The 21,762-nt window shown below is 40.7% G+C and overlaps 1 protein-coding gene across 4 annotated transcripts in view; it reads left to right on the plus strand.

Moving 5' to 3' along the window:
* Positions 1 to 21,762, plus strand: part of il1rapl2 (interleukin 1 receptor accessory protein-like 2) — a 470,217-nt gene that overhangs the window by 261,140 nt on the left and 187,315 nt on the right. For all 4 annotated transcript variants that reach the window (XM_026186343.1, XM_026186354.1, XM_026186326.1 and 1 more), the window contains exons 3-4: positions 19,761 to 19,930; positions 21,117 to 21,220. In XM_026186343.1, coding sequence (XP_026042128.1) covers positions 19,761 to 19,930; positions 21,117 to 21,220 — 274 coding nt within the window. The remainder of the gene's footprint in view (positions 1 to 19,760; positions 19,931 to 21,116; positions 21,221 to 21,762) is intronic.

Consider the following 21,762-nt stretch of genomic DNA (forward strand, 5'->3'; position numbering starts at 1 on the left):
TTTGATGGCATGACAGTGAGCAGTGGTAGAAAGTAATTACAGATCGTTTCCATAATTAGGCTAAAAATGCATTTATATGAACTCCATTATAACACAAAAGACCTGCAAACAAAATACTGCATATTTCAAAGTACTTTGAAGAAATGGGGGCTTTCGAGCTACCCCTCCTGTTTTTATATTTTGCTGGAAAAATGGGAAATAGGCGCCGCGATTTATTGAAGCATCTGCAAACATAAATGGAAATACAGTATATTAGGTGAAAATTGAGTACTATCACCTTTATTCTTCAAAACAGCCTGACCACACTTGGCCACACTTCTTCAATAATTCAATTATATTTGATTTGAAAAGCCAGATTTAAAAGTTGTGTTTTAGGAGTTTTTTTTTAAATTGCCTGTAGTTTGCTTCCCTAATATCTTCAGTCTGGTTTTTGGTAATTTGTTGTTCATCCGCGTATTTTTCCTCTTCCTGAGGATGGCCTTCAGTAACCCTTCCACTGAGACCCTGTCTTATGAAGCTCTGACCAACAGCACACGGCCCAACTGAAAATCCAGATGTATCTTGCAGGCCCCCTGCCAGGTCTTTGCAAGATTTTTATTTCACTAATTAAAGGAAAGACTTCAAAATACTGTCCATCTGTTGCTGATAGCTTTTCGGTCTGCAACCTCTTCTTTTGTCTCCAGTTGTCCATTTTCCTCATGGGACAGAGTATAAAGAGATATGCCATGTTTTCTTTCAGCTAATAGCTCTTCTTAAATCACCTTGTTGGTGCAAATACTATTTTATGTCTGTCAAACTGTATTATCCTTTCTCCCATTTCCTTAGTTGAATCTACAAAAAAGCCCAAATGCATTATTCACATACTGCTAGTAACAAAGGGCCCAAATGTCTGTGAAGGTTCTCAGTCATCCAGGTCATCGTAGTCTAAGGAGCTTGGAACGACCCTCTTTGATTGTGACCTACAACCGTTTTCACACCTTGGTTCATGTGATTAGGGAGAGGATCATCAGTGGGTCCTTTGTCCCTCTTAAGGGGGATACTCCCACAGGGCTTAAATCTGGGACTCTCCACCAGTTGACCCTTAGAACTGAAGAAGCTTCTCGGGTGAGAGGTGAAACATCTTCAAGCAACTTAATTCCAGTCCAGACTGGACTTAAGTTGCTTGAAGATGTCCAGACGCTTTTCTTTCCAAGCTCCTTAGACAAAGGCCCAAATATTACATTTAAAATTGGTTCTTTGCTAAGTTTCCTGTTATGCATAGACAGTGTTGCGGAGTAATGGAATACATGTACCGCCGTTACGTATTTAAAATACAAAATATGAGTAACTGTATTCCGTTACAGTTACCGTTTAAAATGGTGGTATTTAGAATACAGTTACTTTGTTGAAATAAATGGATTACACGGCAGTACTTTCCTGTTTCATATTGTGGCGGGTCAGGACTGTTTGGATTTTGTTTGACAGCTACGTTCTGTTGTTCCAGGCGGCAGCGTTACGGTTGCCATGGTTACAGGGTGACGCTCTCTCTCTGCGTGTTTCCTGGGTGAGAGAGCGCCTTTTTGTTGTTGTTGTTGTTGTGCTAAGCTAATAGGCAGAATGCTCTAAAAAATGTAGCATCATAGGCAGTGTAGGCAGTGTAGGCAGTGTAGTCCGTGCTGCAGGGAGAATGGACTGTCATACCCGTTATGTGTCTGTGAGTGAGGGAAGGAGAAAAAGGAAAAGTACGAGCTGTCATCGAGCAAAAACGGGAGCTGGAAGCATGTAAATATAATAATAACCACTGCAACCAAGAAGAGTGCCTGACGAGCCCAGCTGTAAGTAAGCTATTAAGACTCGACTGTACGCTGTGTTTGTGTTTTCCTCCGAAACAATAAGTTCCGTTGGAGCAGCCTTTCAATGCCTCTCTCTGTCTCTTGCAAGCAAAGTTGACCCAGACAACAAAGTAAAGCTATTTTTCGGCTACGAGCCCGACACGTATTAGCCAGAGGTCCCTTTACTACGGTTCGGTAACAGTAATAAATCACAGCAATAGTACATCCACGTAGTTGTAAACAGCATGATAATATATTACGTAATCCAAAGTATTCAGAATACGTTACTCTCATCGAGTAACGTAACGGAATACGTTACAGAATACATTTTGGGGCATGTATTCTGTAATCTGTAATGGAATACATTTTAAAAGTAACCTTCCCAACACTGTGCATAGACACAATACAACAATTCTTGAATCATACATAGGTCAGTATTGTGGTTTAAAAAAACAACAAAAAATAAAAACCCTCTAAAAGTGATCAGGTGGAACTGGACTGAGAATTGGTGAAAAACTGTTCAAAGAAAAACTTTGAAAGACCTTCAGAGAGAAAAAAAAAAGTTTGGCTCCTTGGAAGCAAAACATAAAGAAAAGAGCAGTGCAAGATTTTTGCACAGTACTCAATGCTTTTAAAGTCAAATGTTACCCAAAGTAACCAGTAATAACAGCTGTTGTACAATAATGTGAACCTTATTTGAGTACATATTTCATTTTTTTTACACCGATGTCGTCTATCTGTCAGTGTGCGTGTGTGTGTGTGTGTGTGTGTGTTGGGGGTGGGGCGTGGGTTCTTAGTACAAGGGGTGACTGTTGGGGTAGCAGCAGGTAAGCAAGGTGACCCTGGACAAGGGTTAGGGTGCCAGGTTTGGTGACAGTATCCCACTCCTGTACATTCTCTTCAGAAGGACTGGCATAAACATACTTGCACAGGAATCCCACAGTCAGCTGATGCTGCCAAATTTGTCTTTAGAGTAAGTTTTCTGCACTCATGTTTTTTTCTCTGCTGTTTTCAAATAGCTTGTTCAAATGAGTATTTTAAAATTCACTGACAGAATTTGTTTTGCAGAATTTCAGTACCTTGCAAAGACACTCGGTTAGAAGCACACACACCGAAGTCACCGCAGTCGTTTCCAACTTCAGAAAAAGACCTTGATGTGTTTTAGGTCCTGCTCAACTAACCTCTGTTCCTCTTTCTCTTTCTCACAATATTTCCATCCAATATCTCTTTCCTACACTCTTCACCTCTTTCTGTCCAGGAAAATAAACCCTGTGGCCTTTACAGACACAACACACCATCCCTGCGGTTATTCCACAGTTTTCAGAGTTTTGTCTCTTCAACCTTAAATTTGATCTCACACTTTCAAGAACAATTTGCCTCCTTCGACTCCGATTTTGTTTAGATGTTTATTTAAAGGTGCTGACAGCTGATATGTGCTGTACTGTTGCATCAGATTAAGATATGCACTGAACCTGTTTCTGCTGCTGTTCAGCAGTTTCACCATCAAACTGCGCAGCTCCGCCGTGCTTCGTTTAAAATATTCAGCACAGTTGCTGGGTGACACACAGAGAGATGGGAATACAAAGTGATTTTGGAGAATGAGAGATAGGTGGGTAAAGTAGGTGGAGTGCGGGGAAGATACAGTGAACAGATTTGGAAACTGAAAGAAGAACAGAAAGGTAGAGGGAGGTGGGAAGTGCCAGAAAAGAGATTTTTTTATTTGATGTTGTTTTTTTACTGTACTGGTTTTCATGAAGTGTCATTTTCTCCACATGGCCCACTGCCCACTTGTTGTGTCGTCATGCGTGTGTTAGTGAGTCTTTTTTCTCTCTTTGGCTAAAGGTTGCTAATTCCTCCTTTCAGCCATAACCTCTGTCCGCTCCTAAGACATCATTTATGACTGCAATGCAAACAGTCTTGCAGACACAGTGTAGAAGCTTCATATGAGACTCATATTAAAGATCAGAATGGGGAAAATGTTGCCTTGGGCTGATTTTGGATCTCACATGATTGTTGGTTTCATGCAGAGTGCTTTTAATATTTGTAACTGCTCATTTGTGTCTGACTTGTATCCACAAAGCTGGAGCTTTGTTTGTTTTGTTTTTAGTGCACATTGGGGGAAATGTGATAGTGATTTTCAGCTTTTTTTAAGTTTACAATGCACTGACGTAGCTTTTCATAATTACATATGTTATACTAGTCCTTGGTCCACCCCTTCAGTTCCCCTGTAGGTCAGCTGATTGGTTTCCCCTTTAGAAGCAAAGGGTGTTCAAACATCTGGTGGGTGGGGCTACTGTACTCAGTCAGACCTGTATGGCTGACATGATTGTATATCTGCAGGCAAGCACTGAGAACAGAGCATAGAAGAAAACTGCCTAAGCCAAGCTTTGAAGCCCAAAACTGACTTTAGACTGGTCTAACAGTTTGACACTTGGCAATATTTAACATGAAAATCCACCACTGAGTACACGCATGACAGAAAATAGTAATAATTTCAAAACTGAATTTAAATCAATCAGTGGTCCCAGTGCCAGAACATATCTGAGTATAGTTGATTTGCATCTCTTTATGACCACAGTTCACCAGCATCACCATGATAACGTAGAATTCCACAAAGCTAAATTATCATGAACACACTGAGATCAGACTCTGAAAGAACACAGTTAGAATACTGTAAAAATAAAAAGAGTTTAGGTTCCACTGCTATAGTGAGCGCCGTGGTGCAACTGTTGTTGTGATTTGGCCCTATATAAATAAAATAAAATTGAATAGTGGCATGCAATGATCTGTGGAGAACAGTATTTATTATAGCTACTACACAGCTGTGCTTTTTGCTCTCTTTTAGTCTCCACTACCTCCACAGTGAAATATCCTCTTCTTTAGCCTCTACGATTACCAACAACAGCTGCTAATTTGTCTACTGGGCTGCTGCTGGGAAGATAGCAGTATCGTATCGTACTGTATAGCTTACGCTGAGGTCACCCTTTAAACTAGTGTATTATGACCTGGCTCAAAAGTCACAACCTAAAGAGCGGAATGATGTGGGAGCACGATGAGGTCTGGCAAAAAAGGCATTTTCCCCATGCTGACCGCAGGTGTGCCTTTTTCCACACCTCATTAGATGTAGATAATCCACAATCAAGCCCAAGCAACACCCCGAGACTCTTACAATGTCAATGTAAAGAGGGGGTAGGGGTTATAAGGGGCATAACAGAGGGGCTTGGGCAAGATGTGGACCTGGGTCCTTTCATGAGCTATCAAATATCAAGAACATACCTGCTTACAATGACTTTTCACATTTTCTATTATTGTTTGAATATGAAAGGTCAGCCAAAGGGGGGACAAAATCTTGCATAATTAATGCACAAATAGCTCTTAAATCCATATTCCATTTCCCTAGTAACTGCATTCCTTGGTTGCATTTGGACTAAAAGAGTATTTACTTTTTTTTTTTTAATGGACACGCTAGTTGTTTTCAGAATCAAGGATTACCAGTGAAAATGAAGAGGTACAGAGCACATTTCATTTGTGAAACTGCAGGACTAAGTGCAGCTCGTATGAGAGGCAAAACCAAGGGAAAAGGTCTAAAGGTCATCTTTCCAAGCACACAGTGAGAGCTCTACTCAACTCAGAAATACTAGAAAAATAATCAAAAAATGTTAATAATATGTATGAATTCTTCCCACTGGTGTGAAATCTCCAATAAAACATAAAATAAAGTGGTTGAAGACAGATGGTTTCATTGTGAGAGAAAATGCATGTGCAGTGAACGTGGAGCCCAAGTAATAATGTCTGAAACTGATGGAGTCGGAGCCAGCAAGTTCAAGACTAATGCAGAGCTGTGCATCATTGAGAAAGACAGAGTCGGGGAAAAATTTTCAAAGCAAAGCTAGGTCTGACTTTGGAAGCCAGGGCTAAAGACAAGCATGCAGCGCCTGAGCTGTGGTCAAGCAGTGAACTATTGAATGTGCGATGGATTCATTGTTTTAATAAGTGCTTTTAAACAAAGAAAAGAAGAGGTCTGAAACTCACTGAAACCGACCCTCCTTTCCCTTTTTTAAAATCCTTGTCACACTTTAGCCCATCTCCCCCTCTGTCACTCTGTGGGGTGCTGTCAGTGAACAGGTGTGCAGCTACTTCTTTTTATTAATGACGGGCAGGAGGAGAGCAAAGGGGACCCTGTGTGTGTGGAGGTGTGTGTTAACACACAAGAGAACTGACAAATACGGGAGTGAGTGTGCTGCATGCTCCATCGACACAGTGATAAATTGGGCGGGCTGCAGACGTGTATATATAAATTCACACAACAACACAAAGAAGCAATTTGATGGAGGACAGTGCTTTTAGAGCTTCTTGTCGTTTGGTTCACACACTTCACAAAAATTCACCGAAAGCTTAATTTTCCAGTGTCTTTGTTAACCTGGCAAGTAATGCTGGAAAGTTCCTTAAAGAAACGTTGCTTTTTAAATCCTCATTTTTTAAACAGAACCCTCACATAGGATGTGCCTAAAACACTACAGCCTCCCCCACCAACAGGCTGGGGAGGGTAATCAGAAACAAAGGAATGTCTTTGATCATGCTGCTTGAACTAAGACCTACAAATTTAAGTAACACAATGACAACATTTAACAATTTTACTCCAACACCGTCAGTCTTACTGTCTATAAACATAAGTGCTTCTTGTTGTTTGAAAATGTTACATTTTTATTAGTTTCCATCTTTTTAATTATTAATATTGTATCGAGGGTATATGTCTGAGGCAAGACTTCAAGAAATCAGTAAATCAGGTATTACAACGATAGAATCACAGAAGGTTTTGAAAGTAGTTGACTCACAGTCTTGTTGGCATCCAGTCTCAATAAAAACGTCAATCAATGCCTTATCAGGCAAGCTGCAATCAAATTTTTATCAAACTAAAAAATACAAAAACTAAATGTTTTACACATCTAGTTTTAGTTAACTATAACAACATTAGTCTGTGGCTTTAAGTCACAGAGCAGCCTGCAGTTTCTGTGCATCACAATTGTATCCAAGCACATATTGTAATTACCACACCTTCCTTTCTGTAATGCAGAGTAACCAATGGTTCTCAAACCTGTAGAAATGAAGGCAGATCTGCCTCTTAAGGCAGTATATTGGTAGAAAGAGATATCTGCATGTATATATGCTAAATCCCAAAGCAGGGTGAGATTTTTGATATCCAGAAGATTTCTGGTTTCTGTTTGTAGTCTGCTTTAGTCTGAATCTTACTGAAGGGTTACTTTGGAGGTTTTGGTTGCATGAAGCTAAAGAGTGCATGTAGAGATTAAAAGAGGGAGCGCACTGCCCAAGCATGTTGTGTGACTGACACTGATATCCACTGGCTATACTAGGAATCACACATTATTATCTAGTCACCAGAGGCTAAGTTGTTGGCAGTGAGTGGGTTGCCAGATTGAGGAAAAAGAGATCCCTATATAATGAATGAAAGCATTAGATGATTAACAGAGTATGCATCAGTTTAAGTGTGGGTGGTTTTACTAAAAGGTAGTCAGAGCAAAGGTCACGTTGACCTGTATCTTTTAGGAATAGATTGTATGGCTGAATTTAAAAGCTTGATTCCAGAATGCACATTAAGGGGATAAGTGTAAAAAGTAAAAATAAGACTCTGCACAAGCACACAGATCACCTCCTTCATCCCGCTGCTTTAAAAAGATAATAATCCCGATAAAGACACTGGGGACTTTTCATTAACCCTGAGATTCACCAGTGAGATCAAAAAGTAATAAAAGCAATCATTTTCTGAATAAACATGAAATATATCACTGTTTTAGGCTCACGAGCCTGCACAGCCAGGCGAGATTAGATTTTAATGATCAACAAGGGGAAAGTGGGCTGTTGTGGAACCAAATAATGAAATGATACAGCAAACAGAAATGTGATGCAAGCAACACTGTGGTAAACACAGAGAGATGCATAAAGTGGAAGCAGATGAAATCTGAACATTGTAACTTGGATGCAGGTAGCTGATGGCGTCCAACATGCTGCTTTTATTTTCATTGCCCCCTTTTTTCTCTTCTTACATCACCTCCCGCTTTTTCATCCCCACTTTGCCTTTTTTCATCTTGCACAAAAAAGTCTTTTGTATCATTTTCTATTGATCTGATCTCCAAGGTTTCGTCCAGTTGGTTGGGTCAGTTTACATTTCTGTTTTTCTAGTTTTTGCGTTCTGTCTCTGTTCTCCGTCTAATCCTTTGAAGGACTTTTTTCAATTACCCAACATGTTCCCCACCCCAAAAAAGATTTCCTGTCATTTTCACCATTAATGATTTGGGAATCTAATTTCCACTCCACTAAGCATGAGATCGAACACTGAGTCTGGAATTCCTACTATGGCATCCTGGCACGTTCCTTTCTTCAGATTTTCCATTTTATAAGGGTAGATTTCTACACACACCAACAAGAGGGTAATGATTTTCCTGGGTAATAGCCTCCATGCATAGCAGATGGAGTGGCTGACTGTAGGATATCAAGAGTGAGTGGCTGTTTGGTTGAGTGGGAAATATGGTCTTAGTATTCAGCAAACACTAACATTAGCTCTAGTGTGAGATATGTCATCAATCATCCCAACCCTGATCACATTTATTGGTGTAATTATACCAGGCTACCACGTGTAATTTGGCATTGATTTATCTATGTTGCAGATGCTACAAACTATCTTCTGTTTCTCATCTTCCTCTTTTTTTACCTTTTGTTTCTGCTGTCATTACTCATTGAGGAGTAGCCTGATAGGGAAACATTATCTACCTTCTTATTATCTTTCCTGATAAGATCCTTTATCTGTCATCCACAGGTGCTTCCTTTGTGTCTCCTCTCCATCTTCCCTCTATGTTTCCACCTCTCCTTTCCTTCATCTATCCATATATACCTCTTTGAGAGTCATTATAGTTAATAGGAAGGCCAATGTGTTGTACTTCCCAGGGAAATGGGACTCATTGTTTCTCATTAAGTACTTCCTATCAAAACTACTCCTTCATCCTCAATCTTTCCCTCTGCCGCCCATCTTTTTTTTTTGTTTTCTTTTCAGCATTTTCTCAAATTATTTGGGCCTACTTCTCTTTCTGGTTCATGACCTGATTTGCAAAACTCAAGTCAACATTTTGAAGATATTTCAGACTGCGCTATGCTTTATTTCCAAGAATCAGTTGCACATAGCACAATCAGTGGCTGAGTCAACAAGCCCGTGGCAGAACTGTAACTCAGCTGGAAATGTTAAAGAGTCTTGCCTCCAGCCTGACCAATCAAATCACATTTTCCCTCCTCTTCAAGATAGCGCAATCTGTTACAGGGCACTCTGACCATTTGGTGATCGGAAAGTCCAAAGCAGTTCAAAAGCAAAAGCTCCTTCTGGGAGAAAACAGATGTTGTCAGTTTACTAATGGAAGGCTCGTTTTCACTGAGATGGGAAAGTCGTTTCTGTTTAATAAACCAGTCAGTTTATAATTGTAGTAGAAGTGTACAGCACTGTATTTTGTTAGTACCTATAAACCTTGTACTGTCCTATGAAGGCTTTCATCCAGGAAAAAAAAAGCAAAGTGGGGCACAGTGTGTGTCCGTGTGTGTGTGTGTGTGTGTGTGTAGAGAACTAAACACACTTTCAAGTGGTTTGACCTGTTTCTGGTTAACCAAATTACCAAACTGGAAAAGGAAGGAAGGAAGACGTCCACAGCAATTCAGGGCGATCTAACACTTGGATCAGTACCTTCAGTAAATATGTTACCTGGATGATATGGGTCTTTGCATTCACATTGGTAGAAAAATAACATGTGACAACAATGTGATCCCCTGGACAGGTCGCCAGTCTGTCGCAGGGCTAACACATAGACACAAACAACTGTTCGCACCTACGGGCAATTAAAAGTTTTCCAATTAACCTATCCCCACTAACTGCATGTCTTTGGACTGTGAGAGGAAGCCGGAGTACCTGGGGAGAACCCACGCAAACACATGCAAACTCCACACAGAAATTGAATGGAATTGAACTCAGGACCTTCTTGCTATGAGGCAATAGTGCTAACCATGCTGCCTGATCTGATCTCAATATGTAAGATCTACCACATTGCACAAAAACTTGAGGCAACGTGGGAAATTCAGTCTGGACATGTCCAATGCTGCCTTTTCGCACAAAAATACACAAGTGAGTTTTTTCCTGTTAGACATTGGTTGGACACATGCATTTCTCTCATTCAGAAAAAAAGTTATCTGGATACAGATCATGAAGGTTTAAATAGTGTCATTTTTTATCTTCATTCAGCCTGATTTCAGCAGAGGCGATAGCGCCTTCTCAGTGGTGCCTCAGCTAATCTTTGGAACAACTTACCTTTTCACATAAGAGCTGCCCAGTCTCTCGATCATCCCCAATCAACATTTTTTGAATCCTATTTGTCCCAGTAGAGTACCCTGGCTTCTAATATGCAAACACAGTCATGTTCGCTTGTTCTATTTGATTGTTGGTGTGTACTTCTCGTTGGTTTAGTCAGTGTTATGCATATTTCATGTAACTTCTACAACACCTTTGCCAGCTGTTTAAAATGTACCATAGAAATAAACTTTGACTAGACGTGGGTTCACCAAGCAGTCACAGAAATCTGGCTTTACTTTGAAATAAGATCAGACTAAGAGGCACATCAAATATAATCATCCTCCAATCATCACCCACCCAGCCATTTAGGGTAAATTTAGGTGTCAGCCATACTTTGTATCCAAGGTGGACAAATTTGTGCAGTCATAATAGATCTCTGACTACATTATCTCTGAATGCACTCCATACCCCGCATTTCTGATCCACGTTTAACCTGAAAACCAATTTTAACAAAATATGCAGTTTCTATTCTTATCTCTTTTTCTCGTGCACTTTCATCACAGGCTAGTCTTTGAACAATAAGACTAGCCTAAACACAGGAGTATTCTTATAGAATTTTATTTTCATTGAAATTCACAGCTTATAATGGCTTTATTGATTAACAGTGACATTAATGATGACGGTGCTCTACTACAGTCTGTTTTAGGTCAAATAACACTAAATGCAGACTTTTGTGTGTGATTTGTTTACATCTTCTTCAAGTAATATAGAAATAAATGTGTCAGTGTGCAGACGTACTGCTCCAAGTATTAATTGTTCTGCTAGTGCCAGAATAACTAATCCACTTTCTAGGCGAATGTAGACGAGCTTAAACAGATTTATAAAGACAATTTAAGAGGTTTTTTACCTACAAGCTAAATAAGCCAGCTAGATCTTAGAAATATAATATTTATTTATATTTTATGACACTGTTATTCTGCCAGTCACATCAGGGTTTCTTATTATCTTTATTAATGATAGTTCAACTCAGTCCACTCAAACATGCACTCTCATTCATCAGTAGAATCCACAGGTTAACTCAGATGATGCTTTCAGTTTTCACAGCTGCAGTTTTCTTATCAGTACATGTCACTTTTTTCCCTTTGTTTTTTGTGGGCATGTGCATCTCTGTGTGTGCTTTCTCCTGTGAGAGTGAATAAATTTCAGTCTGTTTGGTAGCATTAGACAGAGGGCAGATTGTGGTCAACTCCATTTATTCAGCCCAATGCATGTGCGTGAAAATGTGTGTGTCTGTTAATATGAGGTTGAGTGTTTTACTGTGTGTCTTGGTTGTAATATGTGTGTGTACGTGTATGTGCGTGTGTGTGTGCTGTAGCACTACAAGCCTCGTATGCTGATAGATGCTGTTGTAACTCCGTTGCAATGAATGAAGGCCATAACCCAGACATGTATTACCATATTCATAAGGCTCACAAAATAGATTGCTTTGGTTTGTGTGTGTATGGATGTGCGTGTGGGTTGTTGCCCAGCTAACACTGTGAGAATCAGTTTGAGTCTTAGTCCACTGGAGTGGGAACGATTTTGAGGATACCTTTAAAGGGTTAAAATTTGAATTGGGTTTAAGTTACAGCTCGGGTGAGGGCTGTTGTTAGGCCCTTAGTTTTGATGGCTGAGTTGAAGGTAAGTGGCTAGGAATGGATTATGTATGTGAATGCCCTCACAGTTACACCCATACATAAATCTATGTGAGTGTGTGTGTGTGTGTGGCATAGATTCACAATTTGAGCCGGAGTGCAACTTATTCTGAGAGTCATTTTGAAAATGGCAAACACGCACAATGTCACGCTTCTCCTCGCTCTGCGGTGCCCGCACACAAATGCAGCATGTCCTCGAGGCGTACATATAAAGCTCTATCTAGGCTAAAGCCTATTCTCATAAAATGTGTTCAGAGAAAATAAGTAACCATCAAGCTGGCCGTGCGCTGAAATTGAACATCAGCACAAACCACTGGGCCAAATGGCAGGTACACTCTGTCTCTCTCCCCCTCGCTCTTTCGCCTTCTAATCTTGCTCTCTCTCTCTCTCTCTCTCTCTCTCTCCTTTCTTTTCTCTTTTTTCTTTCTGTCTTTTCTCACCCATGGTGTAAATTGCCCTCCAGTGGTGATAGACTGTTGTGTGTGTGTGTGTGTGTGTGTGTGTGTGTGTGTGTGTGTGTGTGTGTGTGTGTGTGTGTGTGTGTGTGTGTGCGCACTCATGTGTGTACTTGTCTTGTCTTTCCAGTGTGTACATGTACGTGTGTGTGTGTGTGTGTGTGTGTGTGTGTGTGTGTGTGTGTGTGTGTGTGTGTGTGTGTGTGTGTGTGTGTGTGACTTCATACTGCTTTTTTGTGTGTGTGTTTGTCCCTGTTTGTGAATATGGGGATCATTACCTGTGTGTGCGTGCGTGCGTGTGTGTGGGTGGGTCAGGTCAAGCTATTATTATGGCAGCAGCTGTAGTGGTATTGCAGGGGATTGTGGGAGGCGTGCAGACAGGCTGGAGGCTCTGAGGGGCTTTACGTTTGAGTGACAGGCCTGGACTGAATATTCGGCTCCCAGCACAAACTACATAACTCGCATAGCTCTTAAATTAAATAAAGCATACATGCCCAGTATTGTCAGTGTTATTGTTAAACTATATTCATGTTGTCTAATGTGTGCTCTGAAACTTATGGAGTAAATTTAAAGTTTAAACTTGCGGGCAGCTTATTGAAGCACTTTTATAGTCTTCTCTGGTGTCTAGTAGAAACAACCCATCAGGATCACCAGTATAAGATGACTACTGCAGGTATAGCTCAAAACCGCCAGAGTGAAAGGTACCTCCATGCACACATTTATATGGGCTGTGATAGTGTAGCTGGTATTGTGTTCGTGTTGTGTGTGTGTGTGTGTTATGGTGAAAAAAATCTGGCAGGTGTTTCAATATTTCGCCATCTATCTGTAGAGAGATATTGTCAAAACTCAAGATCTCATAGGCATGCAAAACACCATCATTAATCTTTGCAGTACACGGTGGTCTCTAATGGCCTCAAAACAAAAACAAGACGAAAGGATCTTTTAAAGATTTATCCAGGAAGCGTGCCTCACCAAACTATGTACTCATGGCACATCAGCAAAGAGTCGTTAGCTCAAAGAGATAATAATAATGGAATGGATTTATATAGTGCTTTTCAAGGCACCCAAAATGCTTTACAGTACCACTATTCATTCACTCACTGGTGGAGGCAGCTACAGTTGTAGCCACAGCTGCCCTGGGGCAGACTGACAGAGGCGAAGCTGCTAGGACAGAGAGCCCGGGGATCGAACCGGTGACCTTCCGGTTACAGATGCGCTTCCCAACCCCATGAGCCTCGGTCGCCCCCAAGCTATAGAGATGAAGCAGAAGATCTTTGGTATGGCCATGTCAAAAAAATACTACAGCCTTCCACCTGTAATGCAAACAATAGTCACAAAATAGAAAACACAAACACAAAATAACCACCTATAGTCCTGTCTAAACTATAGAATTTAGCACCGTGGATAGCAATTCCCACTTGTGGAAGTCGACAAGACGACAGTCACACATCTTCCAATCCGGTATCTATGGGCAACCTCTGATCTCCAGGGAAATACATGTGACTGGTTGACGAATGGTTACTGGATGTTGCCTGCTGTTGCTGGCTGAAATATGTTACAAAAATACTACCACTCATTAGCGCCACCCTCAGCCTCCTAGCAGAAGCACCTATGGTATAAATTTAAACATCCCTTGTGAATGTGTGTGTGTGTAATTTGCAAGCAATCAAAGCAATCACAATGAGGTTCTTTCTCCAGAATTTCATACCTAATTGCGACCAATTTGACCTAGCTACAGCAAACAACCTCCCAAAATCAATGACCAACAGGCCGACCAGTACAGGTTTTTTCCTAATAGCAACTAGTAATCATGCAGTCCAGCTGATATCTATGCAAGATTCTTTGCCTCCTCCTTTACAGCTATTTTTGTCAAACAATGATGACAAAGGTTTTGACAGTAATACTGATAACAACCGTCCATCTAATCATACATCCATCAGTTTTTCACCAACAGCATTTCTTTTTGACAAACCATAATTGGATTTCGGATCTATAAAAGCTCATTTCTGTGGATTATATCTGCAGTTTTAGGTCAGTAGCCAGAGCTTGTGGTCACAGGTGGAGGTAGAGACACTGATCGACTAGCTTTGCCTTCACACTCAGCTCTCTGTTCACCACATCAGACTGTTACAGGGTTTGCTTCGGTGCCTTTGCAGTTTAAATCAGTGAGTGCAAAATACTGCAAGTGCAAGTTTAAGATCACTATTAGTATAGACTGCAGTCTTGCACTCTCCAGTGCTGCTACACATCTTTGGCTAATAACAGAACACTTATAATAATCAAATAAGTCTGCAGCTTTCCTGCTTGGAACTCATTTTTACGATGCTTAAATGTCAAGTTTATTTTATTTCCCAGTATCCTATCAAACTGTTCAAATCTTACAGGATAAGATCAAATCTGGCAGAATAAGACTAAATAAAGCTAAAGCAATTTTGAAGCATCAGAAGAACTAAATGTGTTATTTATGGTAAATTACCCTGTTGCAGTTTAGTTCAGTGGGAAATACATTTGATGTTTTGTAATTTTTGTTGTTGAACATGATTGTTTCTGCCAAAGGGGAAAAAGTGCAGCCTGTATATAGGTTTGTGTCACAGTTCTGGGTCGGTTCAATCCAGTATTTTGAGTACTGATGTTTGGTTATTTTTGAATGATTGTTGTGTTTTTCAGATGCTATTATTATTATTATTATTAGAGTTCCATGTTTCTGTTTATTCGTGTTTCAGGATTTGTGTCTCATATTTAGTATTGCGCTCCGTGTGTTATATTCTGTCTGTCTCTCAGTGTCGGGTCTGCGTCCTTGTGTAGTGAGCTCTTGTTTCCTGTTTTATTGTGAAGGTCTGCGTCTCATGTGAGTGTATTCAGTTTTACCTCCCTTGTCTCTTCTCGTTAATTACTCCCACCTGTGTGTAATCTCCCTGTGTTTCTCTGAGTGTATTTAAGTCGTGTAGTCTGTTGTTGTAGTCGCTGGTCTGTCTGTGTATCCATCGTATTTCATCCGTGTGTTCTTCCTGCTGTCTGTCATCACTTACCTCCGCCCATCCTTCTTCATGTTCATGTTCTGGTTCGTGTTTTGTAGTTTAGTTGTTCCCAGTTCAGATAGTCTGCAGTCCAGTTTACCGTTTTTCTATTTTGTACTTTACTTTCAATAAACCACCTTCACACCTTTACAAGTGCCTGCGTTTGGATCCTACTTCATTATCTCCACACGGCTCACTTCACTCGCCGTGACAGTTTGGGACTCTGTCCATGCGTGTGTGTGTGTGTGTGCGCGCGTGTCTATGTGAGTATATTTGCCCAAAACTCTCTCCACTTTTCCAGACTCTGAAACTTTGCCATTTATTCAGGGTTATTTTCATTCTGCCATTTGGGAGCATCCGTATGCAGATACAACTGACGGGAATGATATATCTGCCCATGCTAACACCTCGCCCACACATTTAATATGTCTACAGACACACACAGCTGCACTCCCCCATACACACACACACACACACACACACACACACACACACACACACACACACACACACTCTCTCTTCTGGCTTATATATATATATATATATATATATATATATATATATACACGTGTATATATATATAAATATATTTATACACACAAACACATATTAACACATATGCATAAGCACATGTACACGCTAAGATAAATGGATTATTGGAATTTTTCTTTGGTTATGACCTGAAACACAGGTCTCACCTTTCTCGTGTGTGTGTGTGTGTGTGTGTGTGTGTGTGTGTGTGTGTGTGTGTGTGTGTGTGTGTGTGTGTGTCTGACCTGTGTTAAACATTGTCTCAAACAAATCACATTAGTCCAGCCGACCAAACTAATGTGATTTTTCTATTAATGTGATGCCCTGGGTGCATCCTGTGTGTGTGTTAGGTGTTGAGTGGACTACACTAACATCTTCAGTTCGTGTCAGCTCATTAATTTACAACCACCAAGTCTGACTGGCCAATTCATTACTTAATTCTTTTACACACACATTTGCGCAGACACATACACACACTCGCACAGAATTTCAGGCTTTTTTACCTTTCTCATGAAAAAAATGTTGTTTTAGTCTGTGAAACTGTGTGTTTCATGACAGATCGGCACAGTTTTTATGACTATCTGTCAAGCTTGTCACTGATTAAATGACTGCTGTTGGTGCATGTGTAGTGGGAGATGAGGACGAGCACTAATTTGAGAAGGTGAATGAGTGATCGTGTGTGTAATAAATCTGCCGTGTGTCTGTACATGAGTGTGTGTGCAGTGATGCTGAATCTCTCCTGCCACAGTATGACTTAATGCATATTGCTAAATCTATAAATGTACCAGTTAAGTATGTGGCTGTAATTTTAAACCGCAAACTGGTGCAAATAAAGTCGTTAAATCTTTGGTAGTGACTTAACTCAACACAAATTACACCTGACACATCATACAGAGTGCTAAAACATGTTTACATTGACTTATAGAGCTAGCCAATGTAACGATCCACAACCTGTATCCTGTGTCCAAAAAGCACAGACCCAGCAAATTTTGCCAACAATGGCCCAATGCCAGTGAATATGCTACTGAGCCATGATTATATATATTCCTGTTATGACAAGCTGCTGGGACAGACATGTGTTTGTATTTGATTCAGTTGTATTTTTGACGTGGGATACTTTGTATCACAAGTAATTTGGAGTTAGACCAGACCAGTGGTTCCCAAACTTTTTTTGCTAGGCTTACCTTTGTTTTACAAGAAAATCTTCGCAGGTGAAGCCAAAGGCAAGATATCATATCTTCTAGTCTTTGGCTTGGAAGGAAGTTGGTTTGGAAGCATATTTGACTATGCTTTTGTGTGGGAGGTGGGAGCCCCATCAAAAACCTGTCCATTATGCTAGCAGTGTTAGCTAAGCTAAACCAAACCTTAAACCCAGATGTGCATATTAAAATATACCCACATAATAAAATTGGTAAGACTCGGATCAGGCCCACTCAATGTGCTTACACATGGCCCACATACCGCAAAGAATGATGACCCTTTGGTGGCCCAGATTTGGTTTGCCAGAGGTGGCCCACACATGGGCCAGCACAAGGCAAGTTGCAGACACACTGGTGGTCCTGTCCTGGCCCATGTGTGGATTACCTCTGGCAAACCTGATCTGGGCCACCAAAGGGCCGTCATTCTTTGCAGTATGTGGGCCATGTGTAAGTTGTGTGCAGCCACGGGCCAGTTGTAGACACACTGCTGGCCCTGTGCTGGCCCAGAACAGTTTCAGCTCTGGCCCCAGATGTCAGCCTAATGTGTACCTTAATCAAGCCATGTAATAACAACATAATAGTGCAAAAGTAACATGACGAAACTCTGTTCAGACAGTGAATGGACTGACTCTTATACAGCGCTTTTCTACTCGCCCAGATTACTTAAAGTGCTATACACAACACATTCACAATATCTCACACTTTCTCTAAACTGAGTGCTTCCTAGCTACATTCATACACATTGACACTCTTGACATGCAGACTGGAAGAGCCAGGGATCGAACTACTAACCTTGCGATCAGTAGGTGACTTGCTCCAACTCCTGAGCTACAGCCACCCACTGGCAACGATGAGTAAACCGTCACTAGGCTTTGGATAAAGTGTACACTCACAAACCTGCATTTGAAACATTGGCTACCATAGCAGTATAGTATTCCAACATGGCATTTGGGTCTTCTAGCTAAAATAGGAAAACAGGAACATAAATAGTGCTTCATTGCCAGACCTGATCCACATCTGGTTGACATACACCCTGCCATGACACCAGTCAGTCAGAAGCACCAGCCGGATCCAGGGAAGACCTGTTTTCTATGGGCCTGGGCTGCATAAATCAAACCACAATCGAGCCAGATATGGCATGGCATGCCATAAACAGTGACGTCATTGCCAGACCTGGTACACATATGGTTGACATACACCCTGCCATGACACCAGTCAGTCAGAAGTGCCAGCTTGATGCCAGATCCGGGCCAGACCTGTTTTCTGTGAGCCTGGGCCCATGAAGCAAACCACAATCGAGCCAGATATGGCATGCCATCACATAAACGGTGCCATCTATGCCAGGCCTGGCCCATATCTGGATGGCATACGTCTTATCATGCCAGAAGTCAGCAGTGCCAGCTTGATACTAGATCCGGGCCAGACCTCCTTGGTATGTGGGTAGAGGACATGTTCATCTGAACAACTTTCCTCCAGATTCCATTTTCCTTACTTAAGTCATGCTGTGATATTGTGGTCAACGGTATCGTTCCACTGCTGGGGGGAAAAAAGATGATATCACAGCCAAATTTTAGATGCCATTCAGAGCTTATGGTCTGTTCTAATCCAACTAGCATACATACGCTATTTATGACAACACTAATAAACAAGAGGGGGAGAGTACAGATGAGAGACAGAAGAGGTATTTTGAAGTGGATGACAGAACCAGAGGCTTTATTGCTACAGGCTGTAATTCAGAGGGAAGGCCTTGTGGCAAGTGCCTGAGGGTGACAGTTAAAACAGAGCACAGCTATCTGAGGCTCAGACCACAAGGAAAACTAAAAGAAGTGAGAGGAATGAGGGACAGAGAGGAAAGGAAAAAAACAGAAGGGCAAGCTCTTTGTCTTTTTTTTCGACCTCTAACATCTCGCCATCTCAAACTTGTCTCACATCTACAAGTTGTTTTCTGTTCGTTCTTGTTGACCTGGACTCACCCCAACACTGCCGCAGCACACTTCCTCTTTCATCTGTTCCTTTGGTCATGACCTCTCCCTCCATGTTTCATATTCTGAATTTCTGTCTTTTTATCTCGCACACATTTTCTCCAATTACTAAAGCAATACTTAGTAAGCAGTCCTTACTTTTTTTTTCATACTTGGTGTATGAAAAAAAACTCTATACAAATAACAGTGAAGAGAAACATTTGGTCGTAGGGATGAAATCAAAAGAAAATAGAATGAACTTTGTTCGTCTGTTCTCACAAGAAGTTTATTTCTGACACCCTCCTGTGTTTGTACCTTCAACATTTAAGAAAAAAATGCTACACTTTTTTTTGTAACTCGTTTAATCTTCCACTATGTTGCCCCCCCTCCCTCCCCTGAAACAAAAGAACAGACTAACTGTTAAAAAATTTACATTCAATGTTCTATTGCTTTGAAGGTAAAGAATAATATTGCCAAAGAAATGAGATAAAACAATATCCCTGTCACTCACACTCTCTGGCTCTCTCACATCCTCGTTTCTTTCTCCTGTCAAGCATTTTTCTTTATGTTTTTACTTATACATATCTTATATAAACCCTTGGCTGAGTGAGGATTTTTGTTTTTGCTGTTTATGTTCGTGTTTCGCTTCCTGTGTTGTTTGAGTTTTAATCAGTGTTTCTCTCTCCTGCAGTATTTGGTGTATAATGGTGTATGTCCTCAATATTTCTCTTCTCTGTGTTCCCCCTCGCAGTGGATGGATGCATTGACTGGTCTGTGGATCTGAAGGAGTACCACGTATTGGCTGGTGAGCCTGTTCGAGTTAAATGTGCCTTGTTCTACAGCTACATCCGAACCAACTACACCATGGCCACAAACGCCAAGCTGCGCCTCATCTGGTACAAGAACAAAGGCGATGCAGAGGTGAGCGTCACTGGTCTGAACTACAACTGATGTGGAAGGAAAGATGAGGCAGGGAAGAAGAGTCATGAATTTCAAGGAAGACACCATGAAATGGAAATTTAAAAAGTTAATTACCAAAAAGCATTAATTTAACCCAACCATAACCTGAGCAGCCCTGAGACTGCTTAGAACACGGATGTGACCTCTGCGCCGTTGGCTTTTGGAGTCTGCAATTTTGAAGCCTCGGTATTAGCGATTTTTTGTTTTTTTAACACCACATGCCATGGGTTATCAAATAATGCCACTCGGTTAGCGTGCTGTTGCCATAAACCTTATTGGTGCAGCTCACACAAATATCTGCTCATTAGTGCTACATACAAGAATTTTACACTTCAAACCTTCATGTTTGGTCTGTACCACGCAGCAACAGATTTTCAGTCAGCACCTGAATTTGCAAAGTTAACAAACCAAGACCATGATTTATTTTTTTTATTACACCAACTGGAATAAATAAAAAGATAAGTTTTCCCCCCAAAAAAGCTGGATTAACCATCTGGTTGAGTGGAAACGCTCCACAAATTGGAGTGTAGTTTTTCATGTTTAAATTTCTTTCCAAAAAGGTAACAGAGGTCCTTCAAGCTGTAAAAAACTCAAAAACATTCAAGCATTATTTTTAAAGAATAATTTGCTTTCTCTAATTATTATAATAACTGTAATTATTATATAAGTATAGGTATATGTAAGCATAAATTTGAAAGTACAAACCTCCTGGAGAAACAGGTTCAGGGAGGGGCGGCCAATCTGCTGCGACGAGTTGGGAGTGAGGGAAGGAGACAGGACAAAGATTAATAACAACTAATGATTAAATGCAGAGTTGTGTATAAACATGTAGTGAGGGACAAATGTGAGTGAAGAAGAAATCAAAGAAGTGCACTCATTTGTGTTTATCACTAACTTCCATAAGCCTGTGTATATTAAAATGTCTCAAATTATGAACAGCATATCTGAGTAGCAAGGTAATACTTGGTATATTATTAAAATGTATAACATTTTTTCATAGCAACCACATTACCGTTGTCAATTCTTGGTTAAGAGGAAGTCGTTACAGATTATAGATACATGCTCTGTATCGTTGATTCCATTAATACATATTATAAGAGTCCTGTTATATTAGATTGGATAATCTTCTACTTATTGTATCTTTTAGGAGCCCATCATCTTCTCGGGTCACAGGCTGAGTAAAGAAGATGACTCCATCTGGTTCAGATCTGCTGAATTGGAAGACAGTGGATTCTACACATGCGTTTTAAGGTAATGTGGATGCATGTCAGTGCACAGGCCTGTCTGACTCCATTCTGACCAGTATCCTGGCACTGTAATGCATCAACCCTGAAGTAAAATAACTACAACCTAGTTTCTCTTACAAAGTAGGATTCAGAATTATTTCTGGTTCAGATGGGTGCATTGTTTGTGAGAATCACATAAACACAGCTCTTCTCCCCAGACGGGAGCTGGGTCAACGTGAACACACTCAACAAAACACAGGCTTTATTTTGAAGTTTCACTTGCAGCCCCAGCACATTTACTTCATAAGACTAAATAAACAGAGTAAGGATTTCAGCAGCATGCAAACAAAATATCGTTGGCCCGACTCTGACTTGCAGCAGGGTTCACGAGGTTGCTGCTGCATTGTGGATTTCATGGGAACAAACTGAGAATAAATTTCTGACTGACTCTCTCTACACATGTGGTCCATTTGCATAGCAAGGGCAAGAAGCAGCACTGTTTCCTGTCTGAATGAAAAAAAATAAACACTATTTTATTTTATGATTAAAAGCCCCCTGTTCTTACTA

This window comes from Astatotilapia calliptera, chromosome 2, assembly GCF_900246225.1.
Source record: "Astatotilapia calliptera chromosome 2, fAstCal1.2, whole genome shotgun sequence".
In the NCBI taxonomy this organism is placed as follows: domain Eukaryota; kingdom Metazoa; phylum Chordata; class Actinopteri; order Cichliformes; family Cichlidae; genus Astatotilapia; species Astatotilapia calliptera.